Source organism: Nansenia antarctica (genome assembly GCF_963989245.1).
Source record: "Nansenia antarctica genome assembly, chromosome: 1".
NCBI lineage: Eukaryota > Metazoa > Chordata > Actinopteri > Argentiniformes > Microstomatidae > Nansenia > Nansenia antarctica.
The window spans coordinates 16,102,118-16,122,269 of record NC_137674.1 but is presented as its reverse complement, the minus strand read 5'-3'; the positions used below and the strand labels follow the sequence as shown (position 1 = coordinate 16,122,269).

The 20,152-nt window shown below is 45.4% G+C and overlaps 1 protein-coding gene across 3 annotated transcripts in view; it reads left to right on the top strand.

Moving 5' to 3' along the window:
* Nucleotides 1-20,152, top strand: part of kcnma1a (potassium large conductance calcium-activated channel, subfamily M, alpha member 1a) — a gene marked incomplete at both ends in the record, with an annotated part of 185,528 nt that overhangs the window by 29,420 nt on the left and 135,956 nt on the right. For all 3 annotated transcript variants that reach the window (XM_080542819.1, XM_080542818.1, XM_080542817.1), the window contains one exon: nt 14,891-15,061. In XM_080542819.1, coding sequence (XP_080398945.1) covers nt 14,891-15,061 — 171 coding nt within the window. The remainder of the gene's footprint in view (nt 1-14,890; nt 15,062-20,152) is intronic.

Genomic DNA, 20,152 nt, shown 5'->3' with positions numbered 1-20,152 from the left:
CTCAATATGCCGCTCCCTGTGTGTGCCCCAGCCATATCCGGGTCTGGCGAGACCGGGATTCGATCCCAGTCCCCGGTGGGCAGCTTGCACTAGTGGCTAGTGCTTAGACCGCTACGCCACCGCGGGGCTATATTATTACTATTATTGTACATTTTTAAATGTATGTTTATTGCAATTTGTTTGTCTGTGTGGTTCTCTTCTGTTACTCTGCTGTAGCGGAGGAAGGGGGGGAATTTAGTGATCCTAATTTTTCTTTTCTTTAATATCGAGTGGGCACTTCCATACTTTCGTAACATGCAAAAAAACGGAAAACACTGTCTTCTTCACCAACATCTGCATATACTAACTTGAATTTGCGCTGTCAAAGCACACAATGATTGACATCACTAAGAGCCAATGAAATTGCGGAGGCACAAGGGATGGCCAATTCAATCCGCAATCCGATCGCTTCTCGAAACTTTCACAACGTCTTTACTGATTGACAGCACTCAACACCCAGTGGGCGTTGGGGGGGTCACACAGAGTGGCCGATGCCCCCCCCCCCCCCGTGCCATCACGGTACCTCCGCCCCTAAGGAGAGGCTATGCATACAGGCTACACATAGCAGAAGGCTCTTTATTGGAAAGGAATTCAAATCACCAACCTCATTTGGAAACACTATAAGTAGCCTACTGTCATTAGGTATATACAGTAGGTTGTCGTTGAAAAAAAAGGGGTAGCTTTGATTATGTATTGTTAATAACAGGAGGACACATCACACAGGCCTACATCTCAGTAATGGTCTAGTTACAATTCTGCTCCTTTTTTGATATGTAGAATCGTGTTAGGCTCTGCATATTAATAGGTGCTTAGAAGATTGCAGCTTAAACCTGTGCCTCCCATAGCCATGTTTGGAGGGAGTGCTGCTGGTAGAGATATGAGTGCTGCTGGTAGAGATATGAGTGGTGCTGGGAGCCACGTGCTTAGCCACGTCCTGACAGCCTGTGAGCTCGGAGGCACACTATTACCTTCTGATTCATAGAGGAGGTAACCAGCACAGACACAAACCTAGCCCCGGATGAAATGGAAATCAATCATCGCTCTTAACACACGCCACGCACGCACACACACACATGCAGACACACACACACACGCACGCACGCAGACACACACACGCAGACACACACACAGACACACACGCAGACACCGGCATGTACGCACGCACACACACACACACATTTGTTTAGCCGTGCCCTTGAACAGGGAACCCTGTTTGTTATAGAGTCAATAACCTTCAGGATAGCTGAATGGCTCGGTGGCTGAGGGTGTAAACCAGAACCAGCAGCAGCACCAGGATAAGAGAGCTTAGGGTTCCTCCCAGCAACATTGAACCTGCTGTCTGAGACAGTCAAAAACAATATGGACGCATAGGGACGGGTGTCCTTCACTTTACATCAGCCATTATTATTCACGGCCACGGAGGCTGACATACAAAATGGTGGAGGCTAGCCTCAGGTGATTGTGTTACTGAGGGTACAGTAATGGCTGATGAATGTCTTTTTTTATTTTTTATTCCACCTACTTTCTGATTGGTTGAGACTGATTTCCCTCTGGCTACCAGTCTCAATGTAGCTTTGTAGTTTCTCTGAGGAAAATTCACATTTGACATATGGGATGGAAAGCAGACAAGCCATCAAGCTACGATTGTGCGTCCTCAAACACATTGTGTTATTTTTACACTGCCTGTTGAAAATACAGTAGATTGAATGAAATACGCATGATAAATAATGTCATGTTCATTGAATGGGAATTCTAAATCTTCACACATCATACCAACAACTAGAGTATGCTAAAGAGAGACTCTCGGACCACTTACAAAAGGCTCTTTTCAATCTCGACTTGATTTGCGCATAATAACACAAGGGTGCCAATGATTCCCCAGGAAAGTTAGGCCCTCATATATCGCCATATAAACAAGAGTTCAGAGTGGTCAGAAAAATAGATTCAACACATCAAGTCGAAAATTAAGAGGCCTGATTATCGTTTGTCTGTGTGTGTGTGTGTGCGTGGAATGACTTTTAAACAGACCCTTTTTTTACTGAGAGATGTAACTCTTTTAATGGGAACATTGCACTCATCGGCACTCCGGTAATTAGGATGCAGTTAGCTGTTTCTGTGGTTTGTGTGTTTGTCACTGGCTTCTCCCTGGTGTCCAGTTGCCGTGGTGATTAAGGGGCCAATTATCTCTGTTTGAGGCCAATAGGGAAGTGCCTGGAAGGAAGCAGCTGAGGAGACATTTCCCTTTCGGGGCGGTTGGGCCTGGTCGACTCCACCTGGTTAGGGGGGTTGTGGGGGTGCTTTCCTTGGCTTTCTGTAATATCACACGTAGTCGATCGGTGGGTGAGATGTCAGTACGTGAGCTTATAAGGTTCTATCTCCGTTTCGGGTAGTTCAGAGATATTGAGCGTCAAAGTTTTTACATTCCATTATGTTTTGTGAGATGGAACCTTTGTGTTTTATTAATTACTAACTCAAAAATGTCAACATTTTAAAAATAACACCTAATGGATCAGATTATGTAAAAAACTAAATTTTGACCAAAAATGGAGGAGAACCTTATAATTCTAACGTCACGTAATATTGTCAGAGTTGACAAGCAGTGAAATACTGTGCTCCGCCTCCTACTGTGTTTGTCTTGTTTAAGGGTCAGATGTTTGTCATGAAAAAGCAACGTCATTCTCTCCTTCCTAACATGGCCAGATAGTGACATTATGTCGAAATGTTCAGACTTTTTTGGAAACACGGAAACACGTGTATCTAAGGTGACTACCACTGCCTTTGTGCCCTTGAGCGAGGCACTGAACTCTTAACTCTCTCTGAAAAGAACCCCCTGCCTCACAATACAGCCCACGTCACAACATACCTTCATTTAGGCTGATGTCTGTCCAATATGTGGAACGTAACGTTATGACCATAAAACCCATGGAGGTTTACCGGACGACAGTGCTGACCTTTGGGATTCCCACAATTCAGTGCGTAGGTCTATTTTTATCCGGGCCCGCTGGGGCTTGAAATCGTCTATCAATGGCAGGAGCAAAGTAGAGTATTATGGGCTGTTCTAGAGGTTAATAAATCAGATTCAACTGTAGCGTACCACCAGAAGCTCTTTCCTCTTTCTTTCTTTTCTCTTTCTCCTTTTCTCTCGTTCACTCTGTCTTCTTCTTCTTCTTCTACTCCTCCTCCCAGACAGAGTGCAGTAGCCCTAATGCAGCTGCATCTTTATTCAGTCTTCTTCTTTTGTTTGAGAAAAAAAGGGGGGCGAACATGAAAGGATGTTCATCTCAGAGAGCGATCTTTAGTGTACTCATTTCCTCTTTCGTTGTTTTTTTCCTCTTCATCGCTTAGAGCACGTCACTCGCTCGGACTTTCGACCGACCGCGATGAAAGCTTTCCAGAACGAGGACGAATTCAATAGAATGCTGAAATAGAATGAGTAAAATAGACAGTCTACCCTCAGACCATGGCAGTTTGGCTAGTCCGCCCGCCCGTATGTCCATTCTACTCATTCTAGTTCAATGGTCCATCCTTGGTATGGGTTCTAAACATCTGGCTGTCTGTCTACTTGCTGATATTTGGGATATCACCTATTTAGTTTGCTGTGCACAAATCATCTAATCTTGTTTAGGCCAGTGGCACTCAAAACAAGCCTGGATAGGGGGCCAGCGGAGAGGTCATGTGATTCTGGAGATGAATGACCTTTCTGTGACATTGATGGCTTTGTCACCGTTGATGGGACCACCGCAGACCCACCGCAGTAACCTCACAATGTCACTTTTGTCTATAGAGATGAAGAGCAGAGACCCGTTTATTCTTCACCAATTCTTATTGTTTAGTTTTTCCTAAATGTATAGTCTGTCAGGCTGTCGGCAAAGCCACAAGTTCAGAATCCTTCAATTATTGAGACATGCAACATTGCATTGCAAAAGGTTGTTTACGCCTATCACAATTTCTCTGCCGTAATTCTCCAAGCCGTGTGGAACATCTACTCGAGTGGTGACAGACTGAAAATAGGCCAAATATCCGAAAGATCGATTCAGCCTTTTTCATTAAAGCTTGAAAAGCGTTTCTTTAGCAACTTACAGTACAGGGTGTCTGTATACATGGTCCCAACGGGAAACAAACCCACAACCGTAGCATTGTTATCGCCATGCTCTACCTGTCTGAGCCACAAAGGACCACATACACCGAGCGAAACCATTTTTACAGCAACAATACACCAGTGTGTTGACGTGTGTGTGTGTGTGTGTGTGTGTGTGTGTGTGTGGTCTCTTGTCAGCAGGGTTTCATGCCTTTGGGATTTGTGGAGACAGATTATTGAGAACAAAACCTTACTAAGGGGTTTGGGGGGGAGTCATGTTTTTACTGCACTTTGCCCCTTGACTCAACATGAGATTCAACCTGAGCGTATATAAACATGTGAATAAAACACAGCTCACTTTCTCTGGCAGCCAGTTCAAACCCGACGCCATCAGCCCGTCATGGTTTTTGCTACTCGTCACTCCTGCCTTCTGTTCTGAGCTGTCACCACATCACACAGGTTGAGCGTTCGAAAGGGAATAACTCTCTCCTGGATGGACTGCAGTTCCCTCTACACATCACACTGTTCAGTGCTGTAGTCTACGTGATACGCAGGACTACGCTGTATACGCAGTAGGAAAGGCCAAGGATTTCCGTATATACCCACTTAGAAATGTGCGAGGATACGTAACGGCATTTTGTGACAGAACTTTCACACTTTCATTCATCAAATTCACCCCATCTGTGTTAAGAAGCACTTGACTTTTGGACCATTGGGACTGACTATAGCATCATATACCATCAACAGGGGTGAAATGCGACATGAAATATGTCAAAATGCAGCACTATCATGTAGGGCTGCAAAACTCGTCGACGTGGAATTTTAGTGTCGACTAATCGTATTTTTGATTTTTAAAAAGTTTGAAAACCCCCCTTTTTTTTTTTTTTTTTTTTAAGGTTGTTATAAAAAAAGGTAACATTAACATGAAACATGAAATTATATTAAACTAAGATAATGCGACGGTTATCTTAATGTTTCAAACCTGCTCATTACAGAAAACGTAAACAACATTTCTATCATCGCTTGCGCATTCAGGCCGACGAGGCAGTCAGAAACATGTCAGAGTCACGTGCTACCAAGCGGACCAATCACGTGCAGTGCGGTCTGCGTTGTTCTGCGTAGCACTAGCCCCTTTTTGAGATTCTGGGGAAGGTGCGCGTCGTCGGTGTGACGCAGAAGCATAAATCTGTTTATTATTTATTTTGTTTCATTGAAACAAAGATTGATTATTGTATGTATTAAATGTTTTGGAAGGTCCAAATTCAAATATTTCATTATTTGAATTTGCAATGGGAACGTATGTTAAGCCAGAGAGACTGGACAACAGGGTGACATTCACAGGTGTGCAGACTTCAGAAGGTGAGGTACAACATGCACTGGAGCCCGCGGCCACTGCCGCGGCCACACGACTAACCGAAAAATAATCGACAGATTAGTCGACTACCAAAATAATCGTTAGTTGCAGCCCTACTATCATGCACAGATTAGCCTTATAACATGTAATGTTAGATATAACGTTATACAGGGAGTGCAGATTTATTTTTATGGCTTTCCGAAATGAACGATATGAGGCTGGGAGGGAAAAATCACAGTATACCCACTAGAAAAAACTAGACCACACCCAGTGAGCAATAGACGTCTTTTCAACCTCGCGTCTAGAATATAAACCAATATAGACCAGCTATATTACGGCTATATTTTCTACTTATCTTAAATGCATGAAAACCGTTATTAAACCCCTCTAAACTGTCAGAATACGTCCCAGACGTCATGTAGTATGAGATTCCATGTAGTCTAGCATAGTTATTCATGCGGAAGTGGTGGTTTAAATTGCGTCTATACGTTGCTGTCCTTTAACCCAGATAAATGCGGTCTGTGTCTAAACCTGTTTTAGTCTAGCAGCACGTTGAGTTTAAATTAATACCCTAAACGCCTGTAGATTGTCAAAATATGTACCAGACCGTCATTTAGTCTGAGATTCCATGTAGTCTAGCATAGTTATTCATGCGGAAGTGGTGGTTTAAATTGCGTCTATACGTCGCTGTCCTTTAACCCAGATAAATGCTGTCTGTGTCTAAACCTGTTTTAGTCTAGCAGCACGTTGAGTTTAAATTAATACCCTAAACGCCTGTAGACTGTCAAAATATGTACCAGACCGTCATTTAGTCTGAGATTCCATGTAGTCTAGCATAGTTATTCATGCGGAAGTGGTGGTTTAAATTGCGTCTATACGTCGCTGTCCTTTAACCCAGATAAATGCGGTCTGTGTCTAAACCTGTTTTAGTCTAGCAGCACGTTGAGTTTAAATTAATACCCTAAACGCCTGTAGATTGTCAAAATATGTACCAGACCGTCATTTAGTCTGAGATTCCATGTAGTCTAGCATAGTTATTCATGCGGAAGTGGTGGTTTAAATTGCGTCTATACGTCGCTGTCCGGAGATAATGCGGTCTGTGTCTAAACATATTTTCTACTTATCTCAAATGCATTAAAACCGTTATTAAACCCATTCTATTGTCCTTACTCTCTACTCTATGACTATGAGGCTGGGAAGACAAATCGGCAACACACTACATGAACTGAATTGAGATTATATCGAAAAATAGTCATAGTACCTGGTGTTGATGACTGCAGAGGAGAGTCTATCATTGTAGAGTCATCAGTGGCTTTTCAAACAAAGATCAAAGCACATGAACAACTTTAAACAGGAACAAGTAGCACAGAATGAGAGGAAAGACCAGTTATATTTTAAAAATACAAACGCATTGCTTACAGGCATATTCTTCTTTGTCCTTTTCTTTTAATTCAAAGAGGTCCATAGAAACTGATCGTTAAAAGGAAATATCGTTAAAATGTGCTTTCTTAAATACAAAAAACGTCACATAATAATCGCATTACGTTTTGCTACATGTAACCGGTTGGTTATTATTTCCAGTTTGCGGTTAATGTAATTTTGGTTAACAAATGCTTTCTTTCGCTACGATTGGAGACGGGTTACCACGTGACCATGGGACGTATTGAATTTCCCGGTTGGAACAGTGAAAAGTAGTATTTTTGGGATGTTTTGTACATTGGCACTACATTATTATTGTTAAAACACTATTCCGCTAATACCATTATTATTATATAGTGGAATGCCTATAGAAACTATTGTTGTGGTTAAACCGTGACCTACATTGACGTGCCAGAGAATGACTACCCTCCCTCGAAACCATCGCGGGTATCGCTTCTCGGCCTTTTGGCTAAGATCAAGTGTATCTGTTCTTATCAGTTTAATATCTGATACGTCCCCTACCCGGGGACGTTATATTAAATTGTTTTTTGGAGCAGGGAGATGGAATAGGGGCTAGCTCCGTCCACACCACGCATCGACCTGGTATTGCAGTACCTCCAGGAACATAATATTTCAACGGCATTTCAAGGTCTAAATATAGGCCAAATTGGAAATTGAAACAACGTCTATGTTTAGACGGTGAAATGCCGTTGAAACATAGACAGGGAAACAACGTCTATGTTTCAACGGCATTTCAACGTCTAAACATAGACGTTTTTTAAATTTCCAATTTGGCGGATATTTAGCCTCGATTTCGCCTAGACGTCTACGGGCAATTTAGACGTTGTTTAGACGTCTAATCAACGTAAAATTGCTCACTGGGCACCACTGACACTGTTATTGACAGCTGGGCATGACTAGGTTCATCATAAGACATTAACAGAAGTAGAAGCTACTCAGAACCTGTTGTTGTCCGGAGACAGTCCAAGAGCTAGCCGTAGCCAACGAGTGGGATAAGTATAGCAAATTGTAATAATAACCTAAGGAATTATCGTCACGCAAACATGGTTTCAACAATTACAAAGAACCGTGTGTACACACAGGCAAGCTACAGACCTTCTCGTCTTCTCATGACGAGGTCTCGTGTCTCAGTGAGTTAACAGGTGCTCACGATGTGAAAGTCGTTGAAACTCGGCTTAACGCATTCTTTGAAAAATCGTCCTCGAATGTCGTGCTGAATCTTTATTGGGACAGATGATATGCGGGACTATCAAGCGTCGCTGGCTTATGCAGAGATGACTTTGTCTGGCTGTGACCGATGGATAGATGATCCACTTACTTAGACAAATGTATTTGTTCTAAGTGGCTTTTGGATGAAGGCGTCTGCTGAATAAAAAGTAAATGCTTGTACCAGGCATGATTGAATAGGGGTCTTCAGTACACAAGTACACAAGAGTGCGTGGCCTAAGGGGTCGACCTGAGTCAACTGATGGAGAACTAACATTTCACCCCATTGTATCACCATGGTACTGTAGGCCTGGCATACCGTGGAGTAAGTGATTTTCTGAAACACAATGCATTCTGGGAGTTTGTGGACTATTAGTCCCTTCTCCTCTCTTCTCCTCTCCTCTCCTCTTCTTTCCTCTCCTCTCCTCTCCTCCCCTCCCCTGTCCTCCCCTCCCCTCCCCTCCCCTCCCCTCCCCTCTACTCTCCTCCCCTCCCCTGTCCTCCCCTCCCCTCCCCTCTCCTCTCCTCTCCTCCCCTCTCCTCCCCTCTCCTCTCCTCTCCTCCCCTCCCCTCTCCTCTCCTCTCCTTCCCTCCCCTCCTCTCCTCTCTTCCCCTCCCCTCCTATCTTCTCCTTCCCCTGACCCAGTGTATGCCTGTAACCCTGGGACATTGGGTAACTGTACCGGCATTAAAATAGCAAACAAGGGGAACGGAGCGTGTTATGAGATTCACTCGTTCCGCCTCTCCCTGGGTGAGTCTATAAATAGCCCCTCACACTGGAATAGAGTTTTCCCCAGCGATGCGGACCAAAGCCGAAGGAACAGCTGCGCTAAAGCGAAGTCCTGTTAGATCAGCACAGTCACATGGGTGTGTGTCTTTCCCTCTCTGTCTCTGTCTCTCTCTCTCTCTCTCTCTCTCTCTCTCTCTCTCTCTCTCTCTCTCTCTGCCTGCCTCTGTCTCTGTGTCTCTCTCTCTCTTTCTCTCTCTGCCTGCCTCTGTCTCTGTGTCTCTCTCTCTCTCTCACTCTCTCTCTCTCTCTCACTCATTCACTCACTCACTCACTCACTCACTCACTCACACACTCACTCACTCATACAGTTACTGTCTCTCTCTTTTTGTCTCTCTTTGTCTGTCTCTCTCTCATTCATTCACTCGCTGTCTCTCTTTCTCGCTCTATCTGTTTCTCTCACTCTGTCTGTCTGTCTGTCTGTCTGTCTGTCTGTCTGTCTGTCTGTCTCTCTCAGTCTGTCTCTGGTGTTCTTCTTCATCTTCTTCTATCATATTCATATTATAGAGGTGTGTGATTCACTATGGGCGTGGTAAATGGTGGTTCAGTGATCAATAGTATGTGACATGTGTAAGTGTATGTGACAGGATCTGGTGTTTTGGTCCTGAAGTCGGCAAAGGTCATTTTTCTGTTTTTTTACAGATCACGAAAGTGCAAATTGTAAGCTTTCAAATGATGTACATTGGAAAATACATTGAAAATCAGAAAATAGTTGACGACGATATGCCTCTTTGAATGTCGGTCCACCTCAAGTGGAAAATCCGAGAAAAATCGCTCTGAATCAAAACACGCATTTGCAAACGCTGTGTTGCTATGTAACATCCTACTGCATGTTTAGCACATCCCAACAGGCTGATAGAACATTGACATGCTAAAAACACATGTAAGTTAAGTAAGTAAGTAAGCCTTGAGAACTGATGGTTCTCGATGCTTAATGTCCCTCTCCTGTTTCCGTAGCGTGAAGCGGCCTGATGTACACTCCCTGACATGAACATGACGCATAACCACACACTAGTCCTTGCTTTGAACATCTCCCATATGTCACATATGGAAAGATGAATCTTTGCATTTGAAAGTGGGAAAAAGTCATGAGACTGAATGAATGATTCATTAATCACACTATCAATAGTGAGGCTGTCCGTGTGCATGTGTGTGTGCACGTGTGTGTGCATGTGTGTGCACTATCCCCTGTATTCGGGGGCGGCTGTTTGCGCAGGAGGTAGAGCCGGCGTCTAATGATCGCAAGGTCGGCAGATCGGTGGTTCGAGCCGTGGCTGGCCACATGTCGAAGTATCCTTGGGCAAGACACTTGTTATGTATTGAAGTGTTATTTTTAGCTATGTGGACCACTGTAGTTGGAATGATGAAAAGCGGTATAGATAACGAGTGTTGCCCTGTCAGGAATGCGGAAGTGATACCATGCCTGTATACCTGCGGTTTGGTCAGTAAAGCTACGGATATATATCAAAGTGTTTCGCCGCCTCTGCCTCCATTCTTTATTGGGAATTATAGATGTTATTGGCTATATACATAACAACACTGCTCCAATGAGCAGGCCGGCTCCTTGCGTGGTAGCTTGCCGCCAGTGGTGTGTGAATGGGTGAATGAGAGGCCGTTGTAAAGCGCTTTATAAGACCCCCCCCCCCCCCCAGTCAGTCGGACTGCTTTCCAGCCGTGCGGATGACGTCGGAACACTCTCTTGTTTACACTGTCCTGTCGGAATCTGTTGAACCATCAGTTTGAACCCCCCCTCTATTATTCCTGTGTCCCCCCCCCCCCCCCCCCCTCTAACACATGCATGCCCCTGTAACCCTGTTTCCCCCCTGGACGTGACTTAGGTGACATAGTTGTGGGGTGTGATGTTCTAGTGTATGTCCTGTGTGGTGGTAGGAGTCTTGTCTACCTCCACATGGTAGACACGGAGACACCACTCCCCAAGATTTATCCCTGGTCACATGTTACCCAGCACATGTTACCACAGTGACAGCCACACACGCACGCACGCACGCACACACACACACACACACACACACACACACACACACACACACACACACAGTATTTGGTATTTGGCCTATGTGCAGTTGCGCACACACACACACACACACACACACACACACGCATAGTATTTGCTCCATGTGACTGGCTGAAGCATCCTGGCTATGTCAGGACAGGAAGGTTGGGTTGGGACCTAAAGAGACAGACAGACTGACACACACACACACACACACACACACACACACACACACACACACACACATAATCACATATCATAAACATGAACCACCAAATAAATGTTTTCTGCAGTTTCTCCTTCAAACACTCAGAGACTCCCTCATATGCATATAATCCATTCCATACACATTCATATCAGTCCATGTCTCTCTGTTAAGACAGCTCTCACCGCTAACGACATGTCTAAAACATTAATAATAACTACGTTTCCACTGCGGCAGCAGATAATGATCTGCAGACTAAGTCAGGCCTTTTAGGAGTAGTTTATTGGCATTGTTATATCGGGGGGAATCGAATTAGGAAAATGGCAGCTGTGTCCATGCCGTATGGTTAAGACGTATAATCCAATTTCACTGGACAATCCTCTCTAAACAGACACACTGCTCTGCTCTCCTGCTCATCTGTTACTGCTGCTGTCAGGCAGGCAGACATACTTGCACTGCAGCTGTGATGTTTATATTCTCTAAAAAAAGGCCTCTAGGTTCTCTAGGTACTCTAGGTTAGCCTCATAGCATAATTGCCTAAGTCATATTTTGGCCAAATTGAGATATCTGCCTAACTCTACTCTCCTAACACTGCTGATTCACTGTGCATTATTGCCTCTATGCCATTAGCCTATTAGAATGCTTGTTACATTCCAAAATCACTATCTGCCCAAGTCGTCTCTTTGACATAGGGGTTTTTGACACTACATACAAAGATGGCTCGGCTGAACACAAGTGAAGCATGACTTAGGCAATTATGCTATGAGGCTAACGTCCTGTGGTCTGGGGTGTTCTTCTGGTGTGTGTGTGTGATGGTACTGGTTACTCCTGTGGTCTGGGGTGGTGTGAGGGTGTATTGTTGTTGGTGTGGTATAGTGTGCAGACTCATGTTGTGAATTGGTCTGCTGCTACTGTCAAATGGAACCGTATATATAATGTTAAGGCACTATGGTATTTAGTGGTTTTGTGTTGTCGACTGGTACTGTATGTGTAGCAGCAGACATGATTCACTGTAGGTTATCCCAGAGCTCCTCCTCCTCCTCACAACTCTCCACCTTTTCTGCACTTTCCCAACATACCACCTAGTACGGTGCCTGAATCTGCACAATAAAAGAAAATCCCCCCAAAATCTTTTAGGTCAAATCTTTTCTTTAGCATTGTGACTGTTCATGCCATTTATTCTCATAGAAAGTCTTACTTGCGATGACTGTGAAGTATAGTGGGTTCACTTACTTTAGACAAATGTACTTAGGTTAAATGTAAATGTTGATGTTACTAGTGGTCTGACTCTGCTCCTCTCCAGCCTCACAGCTCCTGGAGTTAGATCTCTACTACTCTACTTTACTAATGGTATAGAGGGTGTCATATGAGGTAGATATATACTCTAATGGTATAGACGGGGGTCAGATGAGGTAGATATATACTCTAATGGTATATGTCAGGTGAGGTAGATATATACTCTAAAGGTATAGAGGGGCGTAAACCCAAACAAAACGTCTATTTTCAGCTCAATCGAAGTGTCAACGAACCGAAACCCCCCCCCGAATACTTCTCCCAGTGCGTCTGAATTCATTCCAAAACACAAGACTAGAAAGGGACACTCGTACGATGACGACCTGTCAGACAGACACAGCGAATGTGAAAATGGGTCAGAATAGAAAAAAGAAAGGAAACAACCGACTGGGTAACACGAGCCGGCCTCCTCTGTGAGGGAGAGACGGCCTCTGTCGAGAGGTCAGAGTTATTGGAGTGCGAGGGATTCTCTGCGACGCCATTCGCTAGGAGCGGGACTGCACCCAAGGTTTATGGGACTAGGCGGTGACACACATAACGTGGTGACTCACACTCAGGCTTTGTGTGTGTGTGTGTGTGTGTGTGTGTGAGTGTGTGAGTGTGTGAGTGAGTGTGTGAGTGAGTGAGTGTGTGAGTGCGTGCGTGCGTGAGTGTGTGTCTGTGTGCGTGCGTGCGTGCGGTCTTTGCGTGCGTGCGTGTGTGTGCGAGCATGCGTGCGAGGGTGTGTGTGTGTCTGTGTTTGGGGGTGGGGGATGCAATGATTGCAATGAGTCCCCTACTACGTCAGTATTATCTTTTGTTTGTATTTGTTTTGTATTATAGTTTTTTCTTCTATAAGAACACTTAGAGAGATGGATGTCCAGGGAGCTGTACAGTACCATTCGGTTGTTAAGTCTGACGTCAAACGTGACGTTTAGCAATTTCCGGGTCCAAACCAGAAATTCCCTGCACCATAGTACCAGTGTACTACAGCGGTAGAATAACAGTTCAATCGTTTTTTAGACTCGGATCTATTCATACAACAAGGGACACAGCACTTTCCCGTTTTTCCCATATTTGTCAGCGTCTTTGAGCCTCGGAAAAGCCTATATAAATATAATGAATTGTTATTATTACTGAGGCATTTCGAAGACAGCGCCTCAGCCAACTTTGGACCCGGAAACACGTCACGACTTAACAACCGAATAGCCCTGCCAAGTCAACCCATCGCCGTGTGTTCACTCAGACACAAGGGCTGCTGCGTTCGTAAATTCGCTCTGAGAGCGCCGGAGCGCACACTGGGGTTCGACGTCATAAAGGGACCAAAGTCATTTGATTGGACGAGAGAGAGGGCATTGCATGAGTGCTGATGAGAGCGAGTTTATGAACCGAACGCAGCCAAGAGGGGGGGATGAGGAGGCTGCGTGTGAACATCAATCTTACTACCCTGAGAAGGACAGACCCATGTGTGCAAAGGGCAACAGACGCACACACACACACACACACACACACACACACACACACACACACACACACTCACGCACACACTCAACATATGGCACATGTACTTTTGGCAGAAAACATCATGGCGTGATAGTAAGGAGAGTGTGTCTATCTTTACCTCAAGAGAGATTCTCTCCCATCGCCAGACAAACGCTCTCTCTCACACTCTCTATCTCTCTCACTCTCTCTCTCTCTCTCTCTCTCTCTCTCTCTCTCTCTCTCTCTCTCTCTCACACACACACACACACACGCACACACACACATTTTACACTCTTCCGAGCCTCCCACCTGACAGTGAAGTGTTTTGCAATTGGGTGGCTGTGATCCTGATATCCCATAATTCCTTGTGGTTGTGAGTCACAGGCGTCCTAGGGGACTGGCTGCCTACACACCGTTCTCTATTCCACATGTCGTATATATGCTGTCCTACACAGTTTTCGTTCAATTGCACATTATGACACTATGTTAATAAACCCCTGTATGGGAACAATCTGCTTTGATGTCAGTCTCCAATCTCTCTCTCTCTCTCTCTCTCCCTCTCTCTCTCTCTCTCCCTCTCTGTCTCTCTCTCTCTCTCTCCCTCTCTCTCTCTCCCTCTCTCTCTCTCTCTGTCTCCCTCTCTCTTTCTCCACCTCTCCCTCTCTCTCTCTGTCTCCCTCTCTCTTTCTCCACCTCTCCCTCTCTCTCTGTCTCTCTCTCTGTCTCTCTCTCTCTGTCTCTCTCTCTCTCTCTCTGTCTCTCTCTCTCTCTGTCTCTCTCTCTCCCTCTCTCTCGCTCTCTCTCTCCCCCTCTCCCTCTCTCTCTCCCTCTCTCTCTCTCTCTCCCCCTCTCCCTCTCTCTGTCTCTCTCTCCCTCTCTCTCTCTTTCCCCCTCTCCCTCTCTCTCTCTCTCTCCCCCCCTCTCCCTCTCTTCCTGAAGCTGTCATAATTGCTTTAAGTGTGTGTCTGACCACATCCTCATCGGTCTCCCTCTCCTCTGTGTGTTTGTTGCAGGAGGCCCAGAAGGTGAACAACCCTGCTAACAGTTTTAACGCCGACGGGACCATCAAGGGTCCCGATGAGAAGGAGGAGGTGGTCCAGGCCAGCGAGGTGGGCTGGATGACCTCTGTGAAAGACTGGGCCGGGGTGATGATATCGGCCCAGACGCTCACCGGTCGTGTCCTGGTAAGTCTCCGTGACGACCTCATCACTTCGACTTCAGATTGAAGGCCTGGATCTCAAACTCAAAGCCTTTGGACATTGTGTCGGGGTAGCCCAACCCTTTTGCCTTTGGTGCTAATGACTCTATGTCACTATATTTGTCCCCAACGATGATCTAACCCAGTCCAGTCCTCATGGCTGTATGGACCTAGCTGTGGTCTAGTCTTGTCCTGTATGACCTAGCTGTGGTCCAGTCTAGTCTAGTCCTGTATGACCTAGCTGTGGTCTAGTCTAGTCTAGTCTAGTCCTGTATGACCTAGCTGTGGTCTAGTCTAGTCTAGTCTATGACCTAGCTGTAATCTAGTCTAGTCCTGTATGACCTAGCTGTGGTCTAGTCTAGTCCTGTATGACCTAGCTGTGGTCTAGTCTAGTCTAGTCTAGTCTAGTCTAGTCTAGTCTAGTCTAGTCTAATATATGACCTAGCTGTAGTCTACTCTAGTCCTGTATGACCTAGCTGTGGTCTAGTCTAGTCCCCTATGACCTAGCTGTAGTCTAGTCTAGTCTAGTCTAATTAATCTATGACCTATCTGTGGTCTAGTCTAGTCTAGTCTATGACCTAGCTGTGGTCTAGTCTAGTCCTGTATGACCTAGCTGTGGTCTAGTCTAGTCCTGTATGGCCTAGCTGTGGTCTAGTCTAGTCCTGTATGACCTAGCTGTGGTCTAGTAGTCTAGTCTAGTCTAGTCCTGTATGACCTAGCTGTGGTCTAGTAGTCTAGTCTAGTCTAGTCTAGTCTAGTCTATGGCCTAGCGGTGGTCTAGTCCTCATGGCTGGAGCTGGCCATCTCCTCTGCTGCAGTGCTCTCAGTGTAGCATGCTGTAATTCACTCTGCTGTAGTGCAGCCAGCTGTGTGTGTGTGTGTGTGTGTGTGTGTGTGTGTGTGTGTGTGTCTATGAGAGAAGTAGAGTTATTGTTGTAGAATGGAGGGAAGTATATGTAGTGTTAGTGCAGTTTGTTAGAGGTTGTCACTGGCTCACTGGCTTTTCTCTTGGTATGAGTTAAATCCTCTCTCTCTCCCTCTCTCTCTCCCTCTCTCTCTCTCTCTCTCTCTCTCGCATACACTTCTCTCTCTCCCTCTCTCTCTCTCTCTCTCTCTCTCTCTCTCTCTCTCTTGCATACACTTTCTCTCTCTCTCCCTCTCTCTCTCTCTCTCTCGCATACACTTTCTCTCTCTCTCTCTCTCTCTCGCATACACTCTCTCTCTCTCCCTCTCTCTCTCTCTCTCGCATACACTTTCTCTCTCTCTCTCTCTCTCTCTCTCTCTCTCTCTCTCGCATACACTTTCTCTCTCTCTCTCTCTCCCTCGTACTCTAGTGTTTATGCAAAGATACAGATACTGTATGTATGTAGCTGGAAAACTAGCGATGTGTTATGTATGTGACTGGTGCTTTGGATCTCCAAAAAACTAAAAACAGGCTTCAGTCACCCCACATCACTTCATCATCCATAACCAAATTGAATGAATCAATCGAAAACAGACAGATCTCTTTACCTCACTCCTCCATTGCAATGCTGTGTGTGTGTGTGTGTGTGTGTGTGTGTGTAGGTCTGTGTGTGTGTGTGTGTGTGTGTGTGTGTGTGTGAGTCAGTGCATAGCATTTCATGTTCATCTATGTGTTTTTTTATTTTAAAAAAAACAAAATCAAATAACCATAATTCAGTGTTTCAAAGGGCTCTCTCACTGAACGAGGAACAGTTTGCAGTGGACCACACACACACACACACACACACACACACACACACACACACACACACACACACACTCCCTCTGTTATCTTAATGATGGCTGCAGGGATTATGACTTTATAGTGTGTCAGATTAGTGGTGGTGGCTGTTCCAGTTAACTCTCTCTGATCTGCCCTGCTCTCATACTGGAAACAGTTATCCTTCCTTCCTTCTTTCCATCCTTCCTCCCTCCCTCCCTCCCTCCCTCCCTTCTTTCCTTCTTTCCTTATTTCCATCCTCCCTCCCTCCCATCCTTCCTTCTTTCCTTATTTCCATCCTCCCTCCCTCCCTCCCATCCTTCCTTCCTTCTTTCCTTATTTCCATCCTCCCTCCCTCCCTTCCTTCCTTCTTTCCTTATTTCCATCCTCCCTCCCTCCCTCCCTCCCTCCCTTCCTTCCTTCTTTCCTTATTTCCATCCTCCCTCCCTCCCTCCCTCCCTCCCTTCCTTCCTTCTTTCCTTATTTCCATCCTCCCTCCCTCCCTCCCATCCTTCCTTCCTTCCATCCCTATTTCTTCCCTCTTTGGTGATGTAATCCCTGGTTGTGACATTGTTGCAGGTGACAGTAATAGTGTTTCTAGTCTTTCCTCAAGGAAGCTGAAGTGGGAAAGAGGCAGTTTAAAGGATTTAGAACACAGGGCCCTGGAGTGTTGGCATGCCCTTTGACCAAGGAGGGTGTCAGTTAAAGCCTGGTTTATCCCTTCACCGTGTGTGTGTGTGTGTGTGTGTGCACGCATGTGTTCAGGTGTGTTTGTGTGTGTGTGTGAAAGAGAGAGAGAGACAGTGTGTGTGTGTGTGTGTGTGTGTGTTTACATTTCTGTGTGTTCACTCGCACGAATCAGTGGAGGTGAGGAGAGGGGAAGGGTGGGGAGGAGAGTGGGGGAGAGAAGAGGGGAGGAGAGGAGAGGAGAGGAGGAGAGTGGAAGTCTTTCTCTTTTCATCTGCCCTACTTTTGATCTAATAATAATAATTCATTGTTTTTATATAGCGCTTTTCCGGGGCTCAAAGACGCTATCTGTCTTTATCTGTATGTGGATAATGAATGTGTTTCATAGACAGAAGTGGATGAAGAGTGGATGAAAAAGGCACTCATAGAAGCAATGAAAAGAAGACACACAACACCACCCACCCCTTAAAGTATCACCGGTAATATTTGCGGAAATGTGACAGTTTTTCCCGCCTACTTACAATATTAGAGGGATCCAGAGCTTTCACACACACACACACACACACACACGCACGCACACGCATACACACATACTCACACATACTCACACACACAAACACACACACACGCACACACACGCACACGCACGCATACACACATACTCACACATACATACATACACACACATACTCACACACACACACACACACACACACACACACACATACGTACACACATACTCACACACACAGATGACTGAACACCGCTACCCAGCAGTTACTATGGTAACCCAGTTTAGCTCAGTGTACACAGATGCTCATCACAATGTTCAGCTGTAGAGACCTGATGGGAAGGCAGGCAAGAGTCCTACAACACTGTCCTGCCCCCCCCCCCCCACACACACACACACACACACACACACTGGTGGGCTAATAGCACAGTGTGGAGTCAGTGATATCAGGGGGGCGTTTAGAGCGACACAGACAGACAGGATGTAGAACCCAGCGCTGCGTCTCTGTTCATTACTGAGTCTGATGACTTTGCTGCTGGTAGAAGATCAAGTGAGCCCTGAGGCTTATTTAATTAGCAGATCCATCTAAATCCACCTATGGAAGCTCCACATCAGTGTGTGAATGTGTGTGTGTGTGTGTGTGTGTGTGTGTGTGTGTGTGTGTGTGTGTGTGTGTGTGTGCAATTGCACATAGGCCAAATACCAAGTAGTGCGTGTGTGCGTGTGTGCAAGTGTGCGTGTGTGTGCGTGAGTGTGTGCGTGTGTGTGCGTGTGTGTGTGTGTGCGGGTGTGTGCGTGTGTGTGCGGGTGTGAATTGTAGAAGTGAGAATGTTAGCTTGTTGTTTTGCATTTGGACCCTAATGTGATGGTTCTGGGATTGGAGATAATGAACTCATAACCAACCACACGACGATCCGTCTCCACTGCGGCCTGCGTTGCAGGAGAAGGGCTGGGTTTCACCAGGCGCTGGGCTGGTTTAAGTGGAAGACAATACAATACCCAATCACTGTCCTGGAACTGGAACCCATTACTGCTCAGCTCATTAACACTGAGCAGGTGCAGAGATGCTGTCTGGTAGAGCGGGTGTATTAGTGTGTGACACACACACACACACATACAGACACACACAGACACACAATGCACACACGCGCACACGCACGCGCACAGAGACGCACACACACAGACACACACACACACACACAGACACACACACACACACACACACACACACACACACACACACAGACACACACACAGACACACACACAGACACACACACAGACACACACACACACACACACACACTGTGCGCGTGTGTGTGTGTGTGTGTGTGTGTCTGTGTGTGTGTGTTGGGTGCAGACACTAACAACCAGCCTGGAGAAATAATAAATCCTTTGTTACGACATGATGGTGTTTCCTCTATAGCTTCGATCTCTCTGCTGCTTTGTATGTTTAATTAACATTAGCTCATTAACATTAGCTAATTAACATTAGCTCATTAACATTAGCTCATTAACATTAGCTCCTTCCAGGTAAACACTGTGGAAGACATGAGAGTGTAAAACGAACCGGGGAAACAGTTAAGCAACGCGACAACCCTGAAAAGTGTAGGTTTATAGTCTGCTGGTTCAGAGACAGCAGTGTACAAGGTTACCTACATAACAGTAGGTAACAGTATACCAGTAGAAATGACTGTTCCGCATTCAGGGAGGACAAGTGTAAACAACAAACTTCACTATCATTTGATCTAATTTAGGTAAAGTGAACAGATTGGGAAGCATACTTCCCAATACTTTAAGCCTACTTTTATTCTTATTCTTTTATTCTTTTATTCTTAGCCTTTTATTCTTTTATTCTTTTATTCTTTTAATTTTTCCTAGAAGTTCCTAATCCCTTTGTTTGGGGGGGGGGATACTTCATGTTTAAGAGGAAGGATGAGGAAGGAAGGCAGGATGTGGTGGATTTTTTTTCAGCTGGTATGAATTCACACAGCCACAGTGCTCTCACTTGGCCAGCAGGTTCACGGTTCAGCTGCATAATCTGACAAAGGATACAGAGACGTCATACAGACATGCTACCTCTCAAACCAGGTGGTGCAACACTAGGTTAAAAGGCTTTAGATGAAGGAGGAGATCGACTGTGGGTTTGAGAGGGTC